This window comes from Pholcus phalangioides, unplaced genomic scaffold (genome assembly GCF_987345545.1).
Source record: "Pholcus phalangioides strain wild (caught in Gottingen) unplaced genomic scaffold, Ppha-v1.0 ptg000042l_1, whole genome shotgun sequence".
Lineage (NCBI taxonomy): Eukaryota > Metazoa > Arthropoda > Arachnida > Araneae > Pholcidae > Pholcus > Pholcus phalangioides.
This window is the reverse complement of record NW_028301628.1, coordinates 21,151,627-21,175,296: the sequence shown is the minus strand read 5'-3', so window position 1 is coordinate 21,175,296 and position 23,670 is coordinate 21,151,627. Positions and strand designations below refer to the sequence as shown.

The 23,670-nt window shown below is 40.8% G+C and overlaps 1 protein-coding gene across 1 annotated transcript in view; it reads right to left on the bottom strand.

The window, feature by feature from the left end:
• The window catches only part of LOC149064641 (hepatocyte growth factor receptor-like), a 64,789-nt gene that overhangs the window by 16,659 nt on the left and 24,460 nt on the right, over window positions 1–23,670 (bottom strand). Inside the window, exons 3-12 of the mRNA XM_089254724.1 lie at window positions 22,998–23,453; window positions 21,377–21,559; window positions 9,616–9,753; window positions 8,672–8,842; window positions 6,842–6,993; window positions 5,401–5,536; window positions 4,779–4,915; window positions 2,437–2,649; window positions 398–509; window positions 36–299 (exon numbers count right to left, since the gene is read on the bottom strand). Of these exons, the coding sequence (XP_089110850.1) occupies window positions 36–299; window positions 398–509; window positions 2,437–2,649; window positions 4,779–4,915; window positions 5,401–5,536; window positions 6,842–6,993; window positions 8,672–8,842; window positions 9,616–9,753; window positions 21,377–21,559; window positions 22,998–23,453 (1,962 nt within the window). The remainder of the gene's footprint in view (window positions 1–35; window positions 300–397; window positions 510–2,436; window positions 2,650–4,778; window positions 4,916–5,400; window positions 5,537–6,841; window positions 6,994–8,671; window positions 8,843–9,615; window positions 9,754–21,376; window positions 21,560–22,997; window positions 23,454–23,670) is intronic.

Below are 23,670 nucleotides of genomic sequence, written 5' to 3'. Positions count from 1 at the left end.
ATAATGTCTTTTGATTGATGAAAATAGACATTTACCTCTATTTCAAGCTGATACGGATCGGCTTCAACCATCACAGTGTCTTCCGTGAAAGGTAGGTACACTGGATCCGGATAGTATAACAGTACAGATAGGTTCCTGTTTCGGATAGGAAGTTCTCGAAGTTCAGCGTTACCGTCCATGATGAATGCTAGATGTGAAATCAAAGGTGCTTTATCCGAAGGCTCGTGCAACCCGGAATGTTTTATAGATGGAGTTGGGCAAACCATTTGCGTACCAGTGTTATCAATGATGTCGCAATTCTAGAGAAATTAAAAGGTTTTCGAATGGCTGTAGCATTATAAAGATTTAAAGATAAATATATATGAGAATTTATACTGAACTTATTGGACATAATCACCTTTTGTATCTCCATTTTCTGCCCAGTGAGCGGTGACGTCACAATGACCATTATCTTGGGCTGAACGACGCTGTTCAGGTGACTTCCTTTCACTGTGATGTTCACGGTACCACTACACAGAATATAATCGCAATAATTATAGAAAATAATAGCACAGTGTGTGTGAAAAAATCAAGGTCACGTATTAACCCATGAAAAAGCCTGTCTCAATTCTTTGTTCGTGAGGATTTATAGGATCTCCCTATATTTATTTATTTATGTATTTCTAAAATTCATGGAGCTCTTAAACAAATCTCACAAGTTTTAGATCCGGATTCAGACTGACTGCGCAGAGCCATGGCATACCAACCGAAAACCAATATGGTTGTAGTTCAGCGTATGGTATTCAGCTATGCGCACAAATGAGCCAAATTCTTTTAAGTACTGACACGGAGTGAATCTTGTTCGTCGCGGCGAGATGCACAATGTCGTGCGATTTGCCGTCGGTATCACAAACAGTGCCATTTTAACGCATGCCCGATGGGACGGTGGGCAGAGGTCCTATGGGGGGGGGGGCACGGGTGAAAGTCAGATGAACGGGAAGCAACGACAAATGGTGAATTGGCCTTCAAAGAACTGTAAAGAAATAAAGCTTTCAAGCGAAATGTGGGGGGGGGGGGGGGATTACTTTTAGAATCCAGCAGAGCTGTCCGTAGAATCAGGGCCATCTTAACCAGCTCGAATGGGAATGCCATGAACCCCCACCCCAAGGATGAGGCTGACAGGGCTCTAATCCGGGGGCTCAGGATGATGAGATGATTATCACTTCTTGTTCTTTTACACTATAAATTCACTGGGGGGGGGGGGGTTGCTGCAGGATGTGAGAAGGGGGCATGGGTCGGAGCCTCATATCCATAGGGGACCTAACATACATGGTGAGATCTGGTACTATGATTTTGGAATGTCAGTATGCAAATGTATAAGCCCTTTCAGCTAAGTATTGGGATTCAGAATATCACTTTGCCAGGAGGCCAATGATGTTGAGACGACCATGAATATCCCCATCCGACCAAGAAGGAAGATTGATATTGAACTCTTGTCTAGGGTACTTGTGTACCTAGGGTGATGTGCCGAGAAGAGTCCATTTATTCTGTAGATTCGTTGGATCGTCCCTTATTTTGCGGAGACCTATTTCTTCCGTATAAATCGATTCTTGGGAAGGATGATTATCCACTTTCTCTGGATTCATGCGTAGCCGAGGGTTCCAGAGATTAATCTTATTTATAAAATAGTTGTTTCATAAATTAAATTTCGATTAAATTCGGTAACTAACGTAGTCCCGCTCTTGGTAGGAGGCTCTACACAAGACTGGAAGCCGCGAGAAGAAAATTTGGTTCGAAGGGAACCATGGGCTGAAAAAGATTGAGAAGCTCTGCTCAATATATATACAGTCAAACCTCGTTAGTGCGTCACCCGGTTAACACGTCACTCCGCTTACCGGGTCGTTTTTTAGAAGTCCCAATTGTCCTCAGGCAGGAAATAGCACAGCTATGGCTTACTCCGTTTAACGAGTCACTCCGCTTAATAAGTCATATTTTTGCTCTCCCGAAAGTGACTCATTAACGAGGTTTGACTGTATATATTGAAGCCCGAAGACTTAGAACCTAGGTTTTACCAGTCTTCGGGCTTTTACCGTAACATATACAACATTATCTTTATTTTTCACTCTGCTGTTTATTACTACAGTCGAATCCCGTTATAACTAACTCCAGTAGGCCGAAGAAATCGCTTCGTTATAAAGGAATTTCAGGTTGTTTTGCATTGTTCTTATGTAAACCTATTTGAGGGATTAGAATAGTGTTCGTTAAAACGAAATTTTCGCTACTACGGTATTCGTTAAAACGGGACTCGACTGTATATTTATTGGCATTGCTATTTTACACCGTTTTCTAGCGGAACCCCCACTCCAGTGATGCATCAGATGTTAAGGTACCGCTGGTTAAGGGTACGCTGTATGAGAGAGAGAGATATCTTATAAGATAGTATATATCAATACAAACCTAACAGTGGTCGCATGCGGTGAAATCGCTACAACGTCAGGATCATGCCGATACTCGAAAGTTTTCTTCGCCAGATCCATGATGGCTCGGTCTTCCACCGAAGCCTCTGGTTCGACAACAGTTCCATCGATGATGACTTCGATTGGACCGCTCGGCAGATCAGTTTTCCTCGGCAAACCTGAGGTCAGGCACCAGGATTCATTAGCGGACAATCTAGATGGAATCACATTTGTTTATAAAAACATGATAGTTAATTCATTATTTATAATGAATTGTTCAAGCACTAGTACCGCATGCGCTAGTGATTACGTGCATTAATACGTTGAATTTATCTCAGTTCCAAATGTGTCAAGAATATATAAAATTTGAGAAACCTTGTTCTAACCCAGCGGTTTCCAAATTCTATGGTGCATGTACTTCTGGAATTTCGTGGGGGGAGGCTCGCGTATTCACTAGCAACGCTGTCTTAAGAGAATCATGAGATCCCGGGCGGAATTATTTTCCTGGGCCCCCTATTATGGTTAGAAATGGTTACCTACCAATTCGCATTAATTATTCTTATTCGCATTAGTTTCGAAATTTTAAGTTCCGGGGGTTGTGGGTGGGGTGCATGTGTGGTGTAGCATTCATTCATTCAAACCGAGCACAACTCCGGTCTATCGCCATAGGCAATTTACTACCGATTGAGTTGTGCCGGAAGTATGAGTGTGTGTGTCCCCCCCAAATAACCCGGGCCACGAAAGCGACTGTATGCATTCATCTGCCTGACACCCTTATTTAATTAAATACTAATTCGTGACTTCCTACTTCTTCGCCTCGTCCTCATTGGAAGTCGGAGTCGGAGCCTGGATCGTCTGCCTCTTGATCTTCGTTTTCCTCCTCAGTCCATTCTTCTTCTCCCTGTCGTCCCGTCTCCTGTTGCCTTCTGATTCTCTCACTCCTTCTCCTGGGTGCAGGTGGGCTCGTCGCTCGATCTGCTGCTCCCGTCCGCTTATTATGGAGCCACTCCATACTCTCTTCCAGAAAGCCGACCAGTTCCTTGATTTTCCCGAGTGCCTCATCATCCTTGGCCATTCTTTTAAACCACTCGTTCTCCAATTGCGGCCGTGGCTTAACTAAGTGGAAACGACTGGTGTGGACACATTCCGTAGCAAAGTGAATTGGACTTCCCACTCCTCCGCATATACATTGCTCGTTGTCGGAAATTTTGAAACGCTTGAAGTTGGTCGGAAACGGTCCATGGCCCGAGAAGAAGATTGTCTTTTCCCTACTCCAGTAACGTTCTTTCCACTGGACTTTTGGGATGACTCTATGAATAAGCCGTCCGTTTGTTTTTGGATCATTCCATTGCTTCTGCCATTCCACTATTGTCTGCCCCTTAATTATTCTTTTGACCGTTGCCGCAGTGATCTTCTTCTCCTGGGACGTTGTCTCCAGTTTCGTCGCTTCCCGCGCCAACTGATCTGCCTCCTCGTTTCCACGTTCGCCCACATGGCCTGTGTGGTGTAGCAGTAGTAGGTAGGGCCTCCAAAAAATGGCTCGGGGATCCATGATGTTCTTAAGTCAGCCACCTCGTTGGGCAATTTGCCTGTTGTGGCGTTGTATTTGTATTTAAATCAGGTCTCATTTTCATAAGCGTTCCACTTAAAGCCCGCGAGCCGTACTCGGGTGAACTCCATGCATTAAGACGGCACTGTCCCCCTAAGAATGCTTAAGAGAAGTGCGTGTTACGAAACCCTAGATATACGTAGAAGGAGTGCATATTCCTAGAAATACAGTGATACCTCGGCTAACGAATGACTTACCAATTTTTCGGCAACGAAGACTTCTCTGCCTCGGATAACGAACATTTTCGTTGATATAGATGCACATGCTAAACTAAAACAGCCATGTTGTGAACTGTAATGCCTTAATATTGCAATGGCCATGCTGAGTATATGTTAAGAGCTTACCAAACTTCCCTAAAAAAAGTCTTATTTTCCAGATTTTGACAATTATTTTTTCTATCCTCCCCGCCCCAGATATTCAGGTATAACTATGTCTAAACCAGCGGTTCTCAGGTGGTGCACCTTTCAGGGGCTTCGCGGGCGACTCGAGGAAAATAAAAGGAATCAGTAAATTTGATAGATAAGTAAATAAGAGAGGCCTACAAAATTCTGCCATAAAAATTATGTACAAAAAAGAGCTCCTCGAGTCAAACAGGGCTCCGCCATCGAAATTATATACTGGAAAGGGCTCCGCGAGTCAAAAAAGGTTGAGAACCGCCGCTGGTCTAAACTATGGGGGTCAAACTATGTTTCACATTATTATCATATATTGAGGATATAGGCATTGATTCTCACCCGAAACTTTGACACGAAACGCCAGCGATCAAAATCGTCCGATTCGATCCTATGTCCATGTTTTCGCCAAACAATGTGATATTAGTTCCTCCTGAAGATGGGCCATATGATGGATGGATGCCGTAGAGTTTCGGTACCTGTGGAAGTAAGAAAAAAAATCATGTAAATCATTCATGAAAAAGAGTCACGAATCTCTTTTCCTTCATTATGTCAATATCACGTGACTTGTTTCATATAAATCTAGTGTCTGACATATGGCTCTCTCTATGTCCCTATATTTTCTAATTTATCCTTATTTAATCACCAAACTCAGCATAGTCACATTACTCTCAGGGGCTTTACGTAGAATCAAAGACTCCAAAATACTATTTAAAGTTCTGTATAAAACATATAAAGACGGGAAAGAAATGATTCGCAATTAATTACCTCTTCAATCGCGTGATCCTTCCAGAAGAAATCAAGATAACTTACACTTGAAGTTTAGCTTTAACTACAATATTTTTTAATACTGAAGATATTTTTATTGTAAGCTATTTCATTCATTATTTTTTGCACTATTTCATTGCATGTGGACTTGGCGCTACCATTATTGTCACCGATCTATAATCATGAGGAAACTCACCACGTAACTGTAACGTTCAGCGCTTGCCGTCGTTCCGTTCATATCGTACTGTACGCCAGACCAAGAAAAGTCCTGAACTTTCACCAAGACTGGGCCTGATACCGGTTTCTTGACGGGAGGGACCAGGCACTGCAAACTTATAATATAAGAAATTCATATACACATGTATTATCTAGTTGGAATAAACACACACAATATACATGCAGATCTATTATGTACATAGTTCTTTAATTCCCTCTTTTCTTAATTAAGTCTGTTCCACGGATCTTCACATCCCGCAGCAAGGACCCTAAAACTGTCTCTCCGCAGAGAGCAGCAGACCTACAACCCGATACTGACATAACATGAAAATTCAAGCAATTCCATCTTTACTTCAGAAAATGGAAAACAGATGACAGCACGAACATGAAACAAGCTCAACTCGACAATATAAATACGTCGACCCCACACATATACTCAGAACATATATTCCGGAATGTGCCGATTCGTTAGAAATTCCGTAGAGGAATGTGTACGACGTGCATGTACGGTTACGTAGTAATAGTAGTAGCAGAGCCCCCTAGACTGGACTCACAAAAAATTGATGAAATGAAAAAAACGGGTTGCAAAAAAAAACAAAACCAGACGGAAAAGATAAGAGAGTATACAGTAGATTTCTCCTTCGCTCTTACTTACAGTAAAAAGATACATTATACATTGGGGGAAATCACCAAGGAGTATAAAAAAAAAACGGGAAGAAAAACGGGATGAACGCAGGTGTCGAGGAGATATGATCGAAGTGTTCAAAATTTTCAATGGGATGGATAGGATGGACCATGAACTTTTAGTACACCGCCAATCAACTGCTTTTACAAGGGGACACCAGTATCGATTGGTGAGGGACAATGCAAGGTTATGGTGTCGCAGGGAATTTTTCTCTAATAGGGTTGTTAATAAATGGAATAGCTTACCCCCGGAGGTAGTAAATTGTAACACAATTGACACGTTTAAAAAGAAATACGATAAACATGTTGGGGTAAATCGAGAAGCTATCCATTCTTAGAATAAGACAACCATAAGTATTCTTTATGAGCATTGTATAATATTTTATCATGTGTATATATTGTTTATAATTTGTGTTAATTGCATTTTTAATGGGGTTGCTGTATTTTTGAAACATATGACATCCATATTTTTATGGGCATCTTTTTATCAGCCACCTCGTTGGGCATTTTGCCTGTTGTGGCGTTGTATTTGTATTTGTATAAAAAAAATCGTTTCATATGGTTACAATAAAGCTTCGATGGTTAGGAGAGAGGAAACAAAACACAGAGAACTGGATTGAATTTATTCCATTGGAGTTTAGATGGAATATTTCGTCCATGATCGTAAAGGGAGCTGAAGTATAATTATGTGCGATTCGAATCAGAAATCCTAATAATATCAACTGAAGGACACTTACTGGAGCTTCTCCCATCTTAAAACTTCGCATGGCTGGCCTGCAACTGATATCTCTATCTTAGAATCCGTTTCACCACTCTGTGAAGATCCAAAATTATCGCCCTTGATATTCATAATGGTCCCTCCATCTATGGGTCCTTTCAAAGGACTTATCTAAATCAGCACACAGGGGAAAAAAGAAGAATTTTTAGGTACAAAGATATAAAAAATCACATAGTCTGCTTATCCTATTGTCTGATCCCGTCTTTTTTTTAAGCTCACAACCCCACGTGACGAGTTGAGTTGAATAACAGGAGCTTGGTCTTCATAATTTGGCGCGCTATCTCGGTACTTGGCGACACCTTTCTTGTAATGCACGAAAGGTGGTGGAAAATTTAGATTCGTTATTCGTTATTTAAAATTAGATATAAAGCGCATTAACATGTATAGTCAGGTGGCAGAACGGGAAATGCAAATGCTATTATTTTACGGTGTCTAACTTCTGATAAGATTTAAGATTTCTACTCAAAATTTGTGAAGTAAGTATTTTTGCTTGATAAACTTCTTATTTACCCTTTTATTCCGAGGTTGAATAGTCAAGAGATCAAAATACAGGATTTCATAATATGATTTCCTCTTTCTAAAACGTCTCCTTCACAGCTCACACACACACAACAGAACTTTTCATACAAAAAATACTCCTATCATAACCTGTTTTTGAGAATCGAAGCTTAGTTTATAGATTCCAAAAAATAAAACAAATAAATAAAACTACTACTACAGTCGAATACCGTTATAGCGAAAATCTCGTTTTAACGAACACGTTTTTAATCCACCGAATAAGTTTACATAAGAACAATGCTAGGTAACTTGAAATTCCTTTATAACGAAATTTCGTTTTAACGAAGTGATTCCTCCGGTCTCTTGGCGTTCGTTATAACGGGATTCGACTGAAATAAGTTTAAAGTGTTCTATGCTCAGAATTTGATGCTCATTTAATTTAATAAGCATAATTTTTGTGGGAAGAGGTCGTCTGTTTTTGCGCAAGAGTATTCGTTCCTATGAACACTTTTCACAAAATTTTTAAATAATTTAAAATTATTTGAAATAAATTGGTTTGAAAAATCAAAAATTCACAGCACACGCATATATAAATTGTACAAATTGGATAGTTGCAAAACTAATTTCTCATCGAAGTAATTTTTGAAAGTTCATGAGTGTATTTTTCATTCTGAAAACAAAAGACGTAAAAAAAAAAGAAAAATCACCAAATGATGCCAAAATCATATTTAGTCGAAGAATTCCAAATTATCAATTTTAATCGTAATTATATTCATTGGAAATGAAGCACGATGATGGTGAACATTCTAATTTACATGAATGATGAATTTCTGGCAATTAAAAGGCAAGGAACATACTCTTTTTTTCACTCAAAATATCGAGAGAAGAGCGTAATAAAGAAGCATTTAATTGACTAGAAATGAATATATATTCGTTGAAAAAACACAAAATGGGGCTTTCACATGACATGAAGGTATTGTTGCCACCTTTGATAAATCATTAATTGCTTTCAACAACATATTTCTATTTTGGGTGATTTTTTTTCTTCGCATTCAAGCGATCCACCCAATGAGTGGCCATTGGAATAACAACGAATTTCTTCTTTCCACTCGTTAAAGTACCCACTCGTCACGTGGTTGGGTGCAGGAAACAAAAAGCAACCCTGCATACGCAATCTAGTAGTATTATATCTATGATTTTGTTCTAATTAAATTTTTATTTCGATCATAGACGTCCTTGTTTAAAAAACAAAAATTAATGATGGATGAGACTTCTTCACTGAAATACTCACAGTGTCGATAACAGGAGCACATGATGCCGTTTCGAAAAGAGCCGGTGTCTCACATTCATTGCGATGAGCACAGTAAGACCCGCACCAACCGCAAACGAGAGGATCGTTGGACTCGAGGCAAGTTCCGCAACGGGTATAAACTGAACATGATCCTACCGGAAACTTCACCAGCTGGAAAAAGAAAACTAATTAAGCAATCAGTTATACAGCAGAATATTCTGTATCGATCAGTAAATGTGGTCTGTATTGATTTCGGGAATTGAGCGTTAAGCTAAGGCAACACTTGAGTCCAGCCTGGCCCAATATCTTCCAAGATTGGTCATGGGCGAGTAGCGTGGTCGCTCCATCATTGGCCACGATCGTTAAATGTTCAAGGCTGGAAGGCTGGTCAAAGAGAACGACCAGGACCTTCCAGCTCCCACCCGAATCAAAGGAGCCGCTTCCCTTCTCGATCTTCTAGTCCAGTGGTTCCCAACCTTGTCAAGCCCACGGCCCGGTTTTATTCATTTTTGTGAGTCGAAGGCCCGGTCAAACACACAACCAACGGAAAATGAATGAGGAAAAATGAAACGGCTAATCAATCGCGGCCCGGTATGACTGATATCAGGGCCCGGCGGTTGAGAAATACTGTTCCAGTCTGTCTGGCCACACATTGGTCGAAGAACGCCAACAACCACAACACAGAAAGTGGACTGGAAGCAAATATTCGTCAGGGAACATTGATCTAGGCTGAACCAGTGCGTAGCCACTCTATGCCGCTGGCATAGACTAAACTATTATTACTCTATGGCCGCTGGTGTCTCATTGCGGCAGGGGAAGGCAAGACATTGGAAGTAAACATTTTGCGAATGACTATTGGGCCAGGCTGGGCACGAATAGCTTAAATGTGGCTTATTTTTATTTAAGGAACTAATTAATGCTTCATTATACAGGTTTCGACGCACCTTCCTACCAGTGAGCAAGTATATGTTGTCTTTCGGCAAATCGAAAGATGTCGAACTCTCTATCTTGAAGGATTCTTTCTTCTCGTCGTCCCAACCGACTGGAATCGAATAAAGCGATTTCTTTGCGACCAGATCCACCTAATTTATTGAAAACAAAAGAAATGTCAATTATTCATCAGCAATTCAGAATTTGTATGTTAAATAAAGATATAGAGGGTAGATTTTTAAGTCACGGACACACCTGGGCTGACCAAAATGGGACATTCAGCCAATCATCTCTAATTGACGCTCACAACGCAGGACCAACCTTTGGAGGATGGGAGAGCCTCCAAAAAGCATTTGAGCTGAAGACAGCGATTAAAAGAACATGCACAAAAAGTATTTCATTTTTATTATTATTTTTTTTTTGGTCCACTTTTGGGAAGGGGGCACGGGATCACCGTATGCCCCTTTTCCGTCACGTACTCCTCTGCTCACAAATAGGTTGGTTGAATCACCCGTGAGTCCAAAAAAAGAACTGACGTTGCTAACAAGCAGGACGGATGCTATCATAGACCAAAGCTTTGCCAGACCTTACCCTAAATGCTCCATAGACTAGTGTGAGAAATACAGAGTCCAAACTACATTGTTCACTGAACTGTGCAGTGTACTGCTTATGAGTAGCATGGAATATTGTAGTTCTCTGACAATTTGAATGGTTCGTCCTCATTTTTATCACTAATAATACTGTATCTGCAACATCCCGACAATGTCCAGATATCGAGGAAGATGGCGAACACAGCTGATGGAAGATGTTTCTCTGAATAACGATGATGTTACATTGAATACCTCATCCTCCTAACCAGATCATGACCCGTCGCTGTCTCTCAACGAAGAGATATGAGCAGGTGATCGATCGCATGGGCCAGGAATTACATTGAATACCGAGCATGAAGTAATCGACGATGAATGATAACTCACCATGACCGATTAATGATGGGTGAAGACGTGAAGTGATGAATTCAATCGATAGAAACGATTAACTTATATATAGACACTTTTATAATGGTGATTCGACCATAATTTATGATTCACGATTTATAATTTATACTTACATAAAGACACGCTGTGTATATACAGGGTGCATAGGCAACAGCACGCACGGCGTTTTACTGGTGAATCATTGATTCTAGAGGCATATTTCTAATTAGAGGACGTATCCAAATAACGTGAGAACTCAGATGCATCATTCATATTGTAAGGGGTTGTATAATTATTAAAATTAAAAAAAAAAAAATTTTTATACGGTCACTCTGTGCCCAAAAACCCAATTATAAAGTGGTTGTCTCACCTGATGCAAACGAGAGAAAAAAATTCCGCGTTTATAAGTTTTAACATTTATAACATTTCAACCGATCTAATTTTTGTGAGGCTCCCTCTTCTCTTGAGGCCCCCGGACCGTGAGATATTCGAATTCGATAAACAGATGAAAGTTGGGAAAAATGCTGATAAACCGTTGAACCCGCAAAAATATTTTGTTGGCATCAGGAGAGACAGAGCAACAACTTTCTTATTAGGTTTTTGAACACAGGGTGTCCGCATAAAAAATTAAACTTTTTTAGTTTAATAACTGTACTGACGTAAACTATACTATAAACGTATTATAAAATTATACTTCAATAACTATACTGGCCTTAACAATGGCGTATCTGAGGTCTACACGCTATTTGGATGATGTTACCTATGCACCCTGTATAACCTTGGGTTGCGGCTAATTTTTTTAAAGTGTTTTTTATTGTTTAACATACTTCCGGATACACCCATTTTTATCGGGAACTCTTCAATGCATCTACATCCACTTGAACACAAGATTGATCGGTTTGGATGATAAAGGTTCATAATTGTCAGAAATAAGAGATGAACATCGTTAATGCAATTAGGATGTTTGTTCCTGTGTGTTATGAGGGCATAATATATAATATCATACACTTCAGCTCTGGTCTGATCAATACCATACTAGAAATATCTCTAGTGTGGCATTGGTCTGAAAATAGACAAGGCAGTTCTGTTTCCGTCGAAAAACCAGAGTTGAATTTTTTTTTCCAGTAATGTACCGCCATCCATCGCACACAGATATAAGTAGTATTGTTGACAGAGTGCACTAGTGCGCCCTCATTGAAAAGACTCGTAATTTGTAAACTCAAAAATTTATGAAAAGCCATTTTTTGTTTCAAATTTTTCGTCGTTTGGAGTCGATCACACAATAACTATTACACTCTAAAAAATACAGATGGTTTTGACTATCATTTCACATTAGAATAGGATTCGAATTCACTTGTAAAACATTCCTCTCCTCTAATAGGAGAGACAATGTTGGAGATGATGGCAATACTGTGCTCGGTGATTTGAACAAGTAAAGGTAAAACTAAAAGTGCTTCACTGACAGTGGGGCAAAATCTTCATAATACAAACGTCTGGTACAGGGCCGTCTTAAGAGTATCATTGGCTCCCGGGCCGAGTGGTTTTTCGGAGGCCTTACCTGGTAAATCCTAGAACATTTCAACCGATCTCATTTTTGTGAGGCCCCTCTTCTCTTGAGGCCCCCGGGCCGTGCCCAGCTAGGCCCATGCGTTAAGACGGCACTGGTCTGGTACACATAGAAAGGATACAGCGACCGTGAAAAAAAGCGACAATCATCTTTAAGATCCACAGACAAATTAATAACAAAAGTTGATTTAAATGTCTTACGATAAGGGACTGGAAACTGTCTCGTTTTCAAGACAAGACAAGACGACATCCCGTGGGATTATTATTAATAATTTTCTCTTTTTTCTTTTTAATAATCATACTTAGAAAAGGCTAGAGAAATGAGATTCCATTCTTCAAGAGCGACCTTAAATTGCTTCTGACAGTTTCACGTCCCACAAACAACTTAAATGCACAATACGAGTTAAATGAAACGTGAAACCACGAGCATACGGAAACATATCAATTTCACGCCTTGTTTCTTTGTTACTTTATTCTGAGGTTTCCGAATGGCTTTTGATTTACGTGGTCGCGTTTCTTGAGGATTGCGGAATCATACGTTATAAATATATACCGAACCCAACACTTGCCATGAACCCGAACGCTCGAATTAATTGAGAAACATCACCACCCCGCAGCTCTGATGTAACTTCTTTCCGCTGCGTGAGAAATCATATAGGATAGTGATGAAGCCCGTTATAAATGTTACAGACCCGTATGGGTGTCACACTCTGGTCATTATAAGTTCGCAATGGGTTATTGGATCAAGACGTTTGAGTTTCAACCCTTTAGATGGCGCAAATAGATAGACATGCTTCTGTGTCGAAAAGTGGAAAAAAATTCCCCTTTATTTCAGTTTTCTTTTTTGAAAGATAGATGGCAATCAAACTCGCACGTTGCACAGATTGAATAAAATCGAATAAAAAAAGGGGGAAGAATACAATACAAACAAGTCGGTTTTATTCTAGAATTTGTAGCTCTATCTAGGACAGTTTCCCTTACTTCTTGTTCCATCGTCTCCTTTTTCAGAAGTTTTTTTCTCTCATCGCCCCCTGACTTAACCGAACACATAGGATCGTAGCTCCTATCGGTCTCCCTCCCTGGACCAATCCATCACCCACCAGGGGGCAATATTGCTCACTTTTGGAAACACTGCTCTAGAACTATATGTTTAATATAAAAATTGTACACATTCATTTCTGCATTATACTGACTCCTGATTTGAGAAACAGGTGGCAGCACAGAGTAGACAACATTCCGCACTTTTTCTAGACACGTGACGTTTCCAGGAGGTTTCGGGTATGGTAAAATAGATTTTAATAAAATTCTTCACATCAGAGAAATATCGAGTAGGGTTAAAATTTTGCAAAATTTAAATTACTTCGTTTCGTTTATCAAATTACTACAGAATGACTAATATTCAAAGACGAGGTCATCGCGTCGCACGGTCTGAAGCGATCTGTCTGCCTTCGATCTCTCGCTGATATCAGTTCTGTTCCTTCAAGAACAAGGGTTTACGCATGGCCCGTCGAGCTCTTTAACAAGTGTGTAGTATGGTGTAGTGGCCGGTGGGTCTCATTAAAATGTCAAATAAGACCCACGCTGTGTCAAAAGCATGGTCTAAGAACTTGTTCGCTTCTACGTCATTTTAGTTGTTGCACTATCGCGAGAAGTGAGCCATGGACCTGAGCAAACAATAATCCGAGGGAGCGAGATCTGCATTACATATGAGATGTGGCATCATCTGTGGATTGTCTCTGATGTGGCAATCAGTTGGATTCCTTTATTTTTCTGAAGTTTATTCAGAATCATCATAGGAGAACGAGGCGTCGCATTATATTTCCATTTATCAATGCCTGACATTTTTGCAATACGGCAGAGTGCGTCGACTCTGGTTGCCAGGACTGTTCTCGAAGGTGAGGTAGACTGGCCTTTTTGTGCCGAGATTGTATAGGTGACGAACTTCACTCGACTCTTAAATGAAAAGCAGCTTGCTTGACAACCTCCGACAACTAATTGTAGAATTTGCCACCATGGCTTGGCTCAAGAGCTCAGAACCCACAGTTTCCCACCTGTTTGTTCTTAGCTGATGACCGAGGTTCTTGCAGCCTAACCGAAATTTCAGGTTGCTGTATTATGATTAACTGCATCTTTATCCTTTGTAAGACAAACATTTCGGGCTACTCTCGATACGCTATAGTCCAATTTCTTCTCGAATTTAGCGGCGTTACGCTACTGAAATCTCATATAGAATTAAGCAGTGCATAATCTACAGTATACTATAATCTACATATCCAACTTAACCCCGAAAGAAGCAGGGACGAGACATCTCGTCCTGACGCAAGCGGAAGAAATCTATTTTAGACCTCCCTGGTTTTATTTAACCTCTTTTCTCAACATCGCGAAGCTTCATTGTAATCCTATGAAAGGAAGGTGTTTTTTCCCTCTCCGTGCTTTCTAAGCTCCTGTTTAGTGGTTCCCCTCATACATAATATATATTTCTACTACGTACTATATGCTATATAAGAGAGAGAGAGAGAAAAAAAAAGATACTGAGAGGGTGCGGGAGAAAAAGAAATCTACTGCACACTTTGTCCCCCATTTTTAACATGAGATCAAGAAAACCGACACGACCACAGAAAAAGATTGCTACCTCAGGGAGTCCCACACCGAGGGGTTAAGCGCACTTAACCTCTCGGTGAGTATAAAAAAGGCTGCCGTGCGGAATCGGCAATAAACTGTAGGTCTCGGTTTAATTCGCCCTCGTGTGCAGAAAATGGCCGTGGTGCGACAAAAATTATCTAAATATGTTGCAAAAAAGTCTGTACGGAAGGAGATAATACTCTTTCTGGTGATTAATTTTTCGGAGGTTGCAAGATCACGTACCTTAAACCGTGCTCCTATACGCAAATATTGCAAAACATATAATTTTCTTCAATAGGCTCTTCAGAATTTAACGGATTCTCTAGACGTTAGTGACTAACACTAGGATGGCGATGAATAGGAAAAATTTGCTGACACCAAAGGCGCGCTCAGTGATGCCCAAAAAAAAAGCAAATCATTGAAAATCATTCCGCAAAAATTAATTAAAAAGAAAAGAGCGTTAAATGGGTATCGGGAGCAGAAAGAGCTTTACAGAAACACGATATCCGCGCGATGCTGTAAAATACATACATAAAGTCTTTCATCACAAGAGCTTCTTATTATGTTCGTACTCTTTGCATGAGGCTTATATCTCCGTTGATTTTGAAGAAGATAAACTCGGTGAGATTTATGAGACAACCAAAGGAGAGTTGGAGAAAAAATAATCAAAATAAATAGTTCTTTCTATGATTTATGATCGACTATCGGTAGAAAGAAATGAAAATATTTGTAGGAACGCGGTCAAGTGTTTGCTCGCGCCAAATCCTTCGACAGTATTCCGCAGTTCCCCCCCCCCCCCCCATCTGTTATACGTCGATTCCACCAGCCACTGAACTTCCGATTTCATTGAAAAAAACTAACAACTTGAGGTTTAAGTCGGTTTCGAATGGTTGTGAAATATTGGCTATCAGAAAATGTTTTGAATGGTGTCAGAAATTAGGAGCTTTCTTGTTGTATCAGGCGCGAATCCGAAAGGGGGGGGGGAGCTCGTTCCTTCTGAGGGCCTGAAAATGTGTGAAAAATTTACGTATCCCGTAAAATAACGGGATCAACTAACGATTCTACACGATCCGTGGCCCCTCCCGACACATTTCCCTGGATCAGCACGTGCTGTATACCCACATAGAGTCATGGAAATTTCAAAGTTGTCTAACATTGGTGGGGGGGGGGGGTGTCCCTTAACATTTTGTATGTGTATAAATATATGTATAAAAATAAATGAACTCCACGCAGAGGCGTATTCACGAAATCGGGGGGAGAGGGGGCAGGTCCTGTTCCTCATAAGTTTGGGCCCTGGGCAAAAATGAATTTTTGGGGTCTCGGTATTTTTTGAGGCAGAAACGTACGTAGGGGGAAGCGGACATGTGAGCCATCCCTAAAATACAAAATGCAGTTAATTTTGGGGGTCCTGAAAAATTTTAAGGGGGGCGGGTACGATGCCGGCTGTAGCCAGGGTATGAAAGAATCCATGACTATTTTTTTATTAAATCGGATTTTTTTAAATTAAAATTAACTGACTGCTTACTAATTGAAACAAATCTTGTTAATCATTTAAGAATGTATATTTTCATATTACCTAACTGCTTTTTTCTCCTAATCGCTCAGATTTAATTAAACATTCATGAATAATCTACAAACGAACTACAAGCAAAAAATGAGAACACCAAAAATCTGTATTTATGTGACATGAAAGGTCATTGAGCCTGAATTAACTTCATGGATTAAAATTTTTTGTAGAGGGAAAAGGCTTTCATTCTTGAGCCTACCCCCCAACCCCCCCATCAAAGTGAATGGGTGGTGGCAACTCAGTATCACACACACATATATGGTGCGGACATCTTAATTCACACGATGTACAACGAAAGAGTCATTCAGCATCAACCAAAGAAAACAAATTATATTGACAAGATTGTTTCTTGCTCAATTTGTGAATGTGTTTCCGACTTGCATGATGTTGCTGAATACTTAGTGTTGCCAAAAAAAAAGGAGCGAACTCAAAATTTCAATATGAAAAGTAAAGCCGAAAGCCCAACGATATTGATGTTGGTACAACCATAGGCGTACGCTGAATTTTCGCTAGGAGAGATTTTCAATTTTTTTTTTTTTCTTCTGAAGGCGGGAAGCGGGAGTTTACGGTTTTTTCTGCAAAATAACATTATAATCTCGGCTTGGGGGGGGGGCCCTTCCTGCGTACTACAATGGGCACAACATCTAGCAATTAGGGCATAGAAATCAAGGCTTTATACAAAAAATAATTCCTCTGTTTTTTAATCAGGGAAATTTTAGTGCCACATTGCAATGCATTGGAAATACTTAGTTCAGTTTAGATAAATTCAACTCCCTATATTTTTCTACAACTTTTTCCATGTATACGAAATCTAGAAATAGAGAGAGAGAGCACAGCTTTCTTCATTATATCTAAGGATCAAGTTTATATTTCCCTCAAAGATCTTCTACATTTTTTTAATCACGAATTTTGCCACATATCAGTAACATGCCTACCATACCAGGTTACTTTTACTTCATTGAATATCAATGAAGTAATCGTTGAAGATATCTAAAGATAAAACAAAATTTAAATTTTGTGATTTTAATCATGATTTAAATCAAGCTGATTTAAACTCGGCGTCACCTGGCTGTAACAGGTTCGTTGGGGTGGAAATGCTTTTTAACTGGTGGTCAAGAACATCGAATTAGAACTGGAAATCTTATTTTATGCCCATCTCGGATATGTATTGTTTTTTCTATCGATAATACAAGTGATAATATTTTTGTAAATGCTACATCCCGTCTCGGTCTACCGAAAGTAGCTCGTTAAAGAAAGCATGAGCATAATATCTTGGTCAAACAGAAAATCAAATTCGCTTCCTGTCCACTTGAAACAATGACGATGGACACACGCGCGCGGAGGATGTTCGTCCTTGATATAAAAATCGTGCGTGTGCTGTGAGTCGTCGTCCTCCAAGTCAAGGACAAGGATGACTCATTACATTCTTTGGCCATTTTTTTCTTCGTTAAAATATTTTATTTTGGCCGTATGCGTTCAATTAGGACCATGATTCCCTACCCCCATTTGTGCTAAAACTACTACCTAGAAGCGCATAGGATGTTCGCGTACACCCCTTAGAAATGCGTTCAAGGCAAGCGTATTTCTTGACATGACCGCATGGGGGAGGGTCCGTAACTCCGCATGCTCCGGAATATAGAAGTCAGGGGTTCTTCAACACCCACCTTAATAATTCATGGATATACATTGAATGTAAAATGCAACGCATGCCCATCCCTCAAATCGTACGCCAGTGGTTCTCAAACTTTACCCCCCGCCATCATTTATCCGCGGCTTTCTAGAATTATATCGAAAACAACCACGTCACACTACTAAATAGGCCCATATCAATATCGACAGCTCACTGCGATGCCCCTGACAATGGTTGGCCCCCTCGGAGCCACGACAAGCAATTTGAGAAACACTGGCTTAACGCTTTTGAATCTTGTATGTACTTGTATGTCTGGTAAACTGGTTCTCTCGTGTTGGCACCATTGAGCAGGGCCGTCTTAAGAGCATCATGGGCCCCGGGCCAAGTCATCTTTCTGAGGCCCTACCAGGCAAATTCCCGTAAATTTCAACCGGATCTCATTTTTGTGAGGCCTCTTTTCTCTTGAGGCCCCCGGGCCGTGCCCGGGTGGGCCCATGCCTTAAGACGGCATAGCCATTGAGGCGTGGGTAGCTTGCTTACTCCTAGAAATGCATAAGTGTGCTTCCCTTTGAAATTTGTAAGAATCTTGCATAACTTAAGAATGGGGGGGGGGGGACCCTAGAAATGCACGAGTCCTGCTAACTCATAGACAATAAATCTCTTTAAATACTCTTACTCATTCATTTTTTCCCATCTTTGTTGCGTACCACAGTTAGAGAACCACTGAATTGGGGGCATCACTTGGACCAGTGTTTCTTAACCTTTTCTAGCCCATTGTTACTTCTCTTCCCCCCCCCCCCACGTTTTATGCAGTCCCCCCCCCTCAATCATCCATGAAGGAAATCCCTCTCAATAAATTGAATTAAGTTAAAAATAAGTTTATAATTGAACAGAAATTTTATAAATTTGGTTGACCCTAGGCAAGGATCCAGAGGGACAGAACACTAAACACTAACAACAAAACACTAAAAAGAGCCGAATTATATTCAGGAAAAATTGGTCTTTGCCGACGATTCACCGAACCTGTACAATAAATCGCCCCTTTCTGCAGATCACCTTGGATTCGCGACTACAATGAGGTAAAGGTCAGTGTGAGCTTCTTCTCTTCACCATTGATGCCCGAGAAAAGTGATGTTCTGCCCCCCCCCCCCATACATTGCTGGGAGTACTAGCAACTCATTTGTATGCTTACTCTCATGTAGGTCTCCAATGGGCACGAGCAAGCCCCTTTCCCTCCCGAATAGGCCCATGCGTTAAGATGGCCCAGGTTCTTAAGCAAGGGTGTTGAACCTTTAGGAGATTGCGGGCACTTAATTGAGGAATCTGTAACATCGACGCTAGTTACAATCTGTAAATGTTCATGGGTCACTAAAGTGATCTGGGAATGTGCCCCAAGCCAATTAAGTGAAACTGCACCCTACGTCACTTAAGTGTTTTGAAAATGTGCCGCGGGCCGATTGAGTGATGTAATCTAGAACTGCGTCACGGACCTTTTGGATGAGCAGGAATTATGCCACGGTTCTTTAAGTGATCTGTAGGTTTGCCGTGGGACGTCCAAGTACTCTAGAACTGTCCCACGGATCACTCAAGTGATCTGTATATGCACCGTGGGTCACTTGAGTAATCTGTAAAAATGTGCCGTTTCGTTCATTTTTATAACATTAGGTTTTTAGGCCAAATCAGGTGACTTCGACGGCCACATTTGGTCAGCGGGACATGGGTTTAGCATGTATTTGGTCTAAGAGCTCTGAAAGTAGTCAAATCCCCCCCCCTCCCCCACTGTATTTCACTAGGAAGCTTCATATTTTTTGACATATACATTTTTTCGGAAGTGTCTGTGGGCCACCTGTCACATGACTCTCCTCAGGCCCGTCATTTAGGGGCTGGCTTTTGAAAATACACTACAAATGGTATATATATACAGGGTGATTATAAAAAAACTATCCCGACATATGGGCCCCTAACTATCATACCATTCACAGAAACTGAATGAAATTTTGGCATAAGGTATTTTGATGTATGCGCTCAGGAATGATATGGAAAACAACAGTGTCACTCTAACAGTTACGGTTACAGTGAGAAAATTTCGAAAATATCAAACGGCAACACCAAGTTTTTTGTATTGGAATGTGATCTCCATTGTGAAAAACCCTAAATAGCGTTCGAACGGAAACTGTAGCATGAAAATCACCGGCGGTAGATAGGCTAAAAGTGAGGACAACCAATAAGGACAGAGAAGCAGCATAAAATAAAGCATTTTATTGTGTTTCACAAATTTTCCACATGACCTTGTGGAGGACTAATCAGGCTGGGATCTCAGCCGAAGAAACGGTGTGACGAATGAAACGAACATTAATGCTCTAATTACTTTTTCCTTGCCTAGCTTCGGGGATTTTCGTGCTACAGGTGCCATTCCAACGCTATTTAGTGTTTTTCAGTATGGAGATCGCATTCCAATACAAAAAACTTGGTGTTGCCATTTGATATTTTCGAAATTTTCTCACTGTAACCGTAACTGTTAGAGTGACACTGTTGTTTTCCATATCATTCTTGAGCACATACCTCAAAATACCTTATGCCAAAATTTCATTCAGTTTCTGTGAATGGTATGATAGTTAGGGGCCCATACGTCGGGACAGTTTTTTTTATAATCACCCCGTATATATATACACACAAATATATACATTTATAGATATGCGTACCTTTAGTACATGCTCTTTGCCCCCCCCCCCCTCCTGGAAAAAGTTGAAATGACGGCCCTGGGGCTCTCCTCCTAGTTAATTTTCTTTCGTGGCCCTTTAAAATATCTCGGTACCACAAAGAGGGGAAAGGGAAAACATACAGCCCCCAGGTTGTGAGCCATTCACTGACTGAGACGATCTGCATCGTCGCGACAGTGAATTAAAGGTGAACTAATATCGGCAGTAATGATCATCCGAATCTAATTTTCAGCAAAGCTATCAAGAACCCACTATCGCCCATTCACCTCTGGAAAACGAACGAGCTGGCCGTGTGTGACAGGCCATGTGGACCTCGTCGAAAATCGTGTCTCCGTTATCTTCTGCTCGCGACAGCTCGGCTAATGTCAGCCATGATAGAAGAAAAAGTTCTTACAGCTTCTGCATAAGAGAAGGCAAAATATTCCACGGAGCTCGTGAGAATCATTAGCTCAGTGATTTATTTGCCGAGCTTGGTTCATAGCTCGCACATCAACCCAATGGGGAACTCGATTATTCTCTCGCATATTAATGAGGGCTTCTTCAAAGATGGAAGATCCCCGTCGATGTAGATTATACATCTGGATCGCGGACATTCCCCATAAAAAAAACTGGTTTTTCCCCCAGTTCGAGCGCCATTGCTCGTAGAATCAAAAATAAGGAGCGAGAATTTTACCGTATTATTACTATTTGACTCACCTTTACAACGTTGCCGCTCTCGGTACCAACGACGGCGACGGTCGTGTTCCTCTGCAGCAGCACTGCGAGTGACGTCACCTGGTCCTGAACTTGAAACCTGACGCCACCGAGGATGACTGACCTTCCCTCGATGTATGCGTTGAATCCGTCACCGCAAAAGTTATGATCGATGACCACATCCGTCTAGTTAGGGAAAGGGCCCCAGAAAAAGAAACACAAATATTGTTAGTATTGTTTATACATAACACTAGTGGTTAGCTAGTTTTGTAATGACAGGAAATAGCTTCAGAAAACGAGTTGAATAACAATCAAGCAACCAGGCGAGTTGACACAAACGATTATCTACCTCATTGATTATTCCCTGCCTAATGATTATAGCGATCACGGTGAACATGAGTTAACCCCCTGGATGATCAGCGACGAGATATCTCATCCAATGGCAAATGGAGGAAATTCATTCCTGCTCTCCCTGGTTTTTTTACCCCCTTTCCCATCATCGCGAAGCTCCGTTGTGACCCCCTGAACGGAAACTGCTTTTTTTTCTCCCCGCTCTTTCTATACTCCATGCATCTTTCTATTTCTACTATACATACATATCTCGATTGTATATTGTGTATATATACAACATATATATATACACACGTAAGAGAGAGAGAGAGAGAGAAAGAGACAAGTAGGGGGAGGGGGAGGACGAAAAAAAAAATCTACCCTATGTTTTTCCCTTCTATTTCTCTCTTTCCAACATGCTAACAAGGACACCAGTTTTTTAGAATTATCGCCGATACTCCAACTATAGATCGCTCAAATTTGGCAGAGGTTAACATAACACCCGATTACAAAAAAGCAATTGTTATTGAGAGAAGATTTGGATGGATAGTAATTTCCGCAATGATTCAAAAATGGACAATTTATTATCAAAACCGGCCGAAAAAGTGGTAATTGCCCGATGAAGGTTTAAAAATAGCATAGTATACATATATACATATAGTTTATTTTTAAAATAAGTAGGGGTTTTTCTTTTCAATTTTAAGTTTTCAGCAGTCCTGCATCAAATGGCAGCATCAACACAATAATGGTCATTATGCATGCAAAACATTCATGGCATTTCAAGCAGGACTCGCCTATGGAACTTTGCAATTAAAGCATTTGATGACACTACATTTTTCAAGCAAACCGGTATCACGGATACAAACACGGATGCAATCACACAAGTGACAGAGTCTGGAAGTCACGTCCTGCCCGAGATCATCATCATAGTACCCGAAAGTATGAAAAGTGTGTGTTTATCAACGAAAATCCAAATGAAATCCCCCAAGAGATTTCAGTGTGTCAGGTGAGGGGGATTGCGAAGAAACATTGGGGAAGGACTAGGATGTCTTCACTCACTTCTCCTCTGAAATATAGATGACAGCACTGAAAACATCGGACACAACACTATACATGCATTCAAACTGTTATATACACACACTCGGTTATAAATTATACATGACGATGAAACGCAGTTGTGATCGGCTTGAAAGTGATCGGCTTTTGATGCTAGGAGGGGGGAATTTGAGGGGGGAAAATGACGTTTCTCGGCCTTGTAACTTGTATTTCTAATTATACGATTTGTCACACTCACCCGTTTAATGCAGTCCGCTTTGGTGCCAGCAATGTGTTGAAGAATGCGAGTCTGTGGCTCCCCGTTGTAGCAATCCTTGGTTTCGTTCGTGAACGAGCTCATCACTTGGGACATCGGGAACGAACAGATAACCGAACCTTTGGTCCTGTCCGGAGTGTAACCTTGGTCCCGTATCGTCATGGAAAACGTCACGTACAGCACGTCCAAGTATTCGTCTAGGTTGAGCCTCCTCTTAAGGATCGGACCTACTTCTGAGAGGTAAGCGGCCGTGGCTACGTTGTAGCTGTCGACGCCCCTGTGGCACCTCACGGGAACCTCCATGTAGGAGAAGAAGCTGTCGTCGTCTTTGCAGAACCTGGCTATCCGGGTTTCAACTGCATCCGATTGGACGCTGAGTCTCTGGGTGGTGACGAAGTAGACGAAATTCCCGTGCTCGAAGCCGTAGATATATTTCACCTGCGAACAAGAGAATTAATTAGATGATGAGTTTTTCATGCTTCATAAGACGCGGATATAGAGTGGAGACAATCGCCCCTCCCATTCGTGCAGCATTCTCTATCGACAAAAATTCTAACTATTTTTTTAATCTAAACCAAAAAAAATCCTCTTTGTGAGAATAAGTTTTTGGCAAACTGCATTTTGCATTCAAAATTGACAATTTCTTTAACTTTTA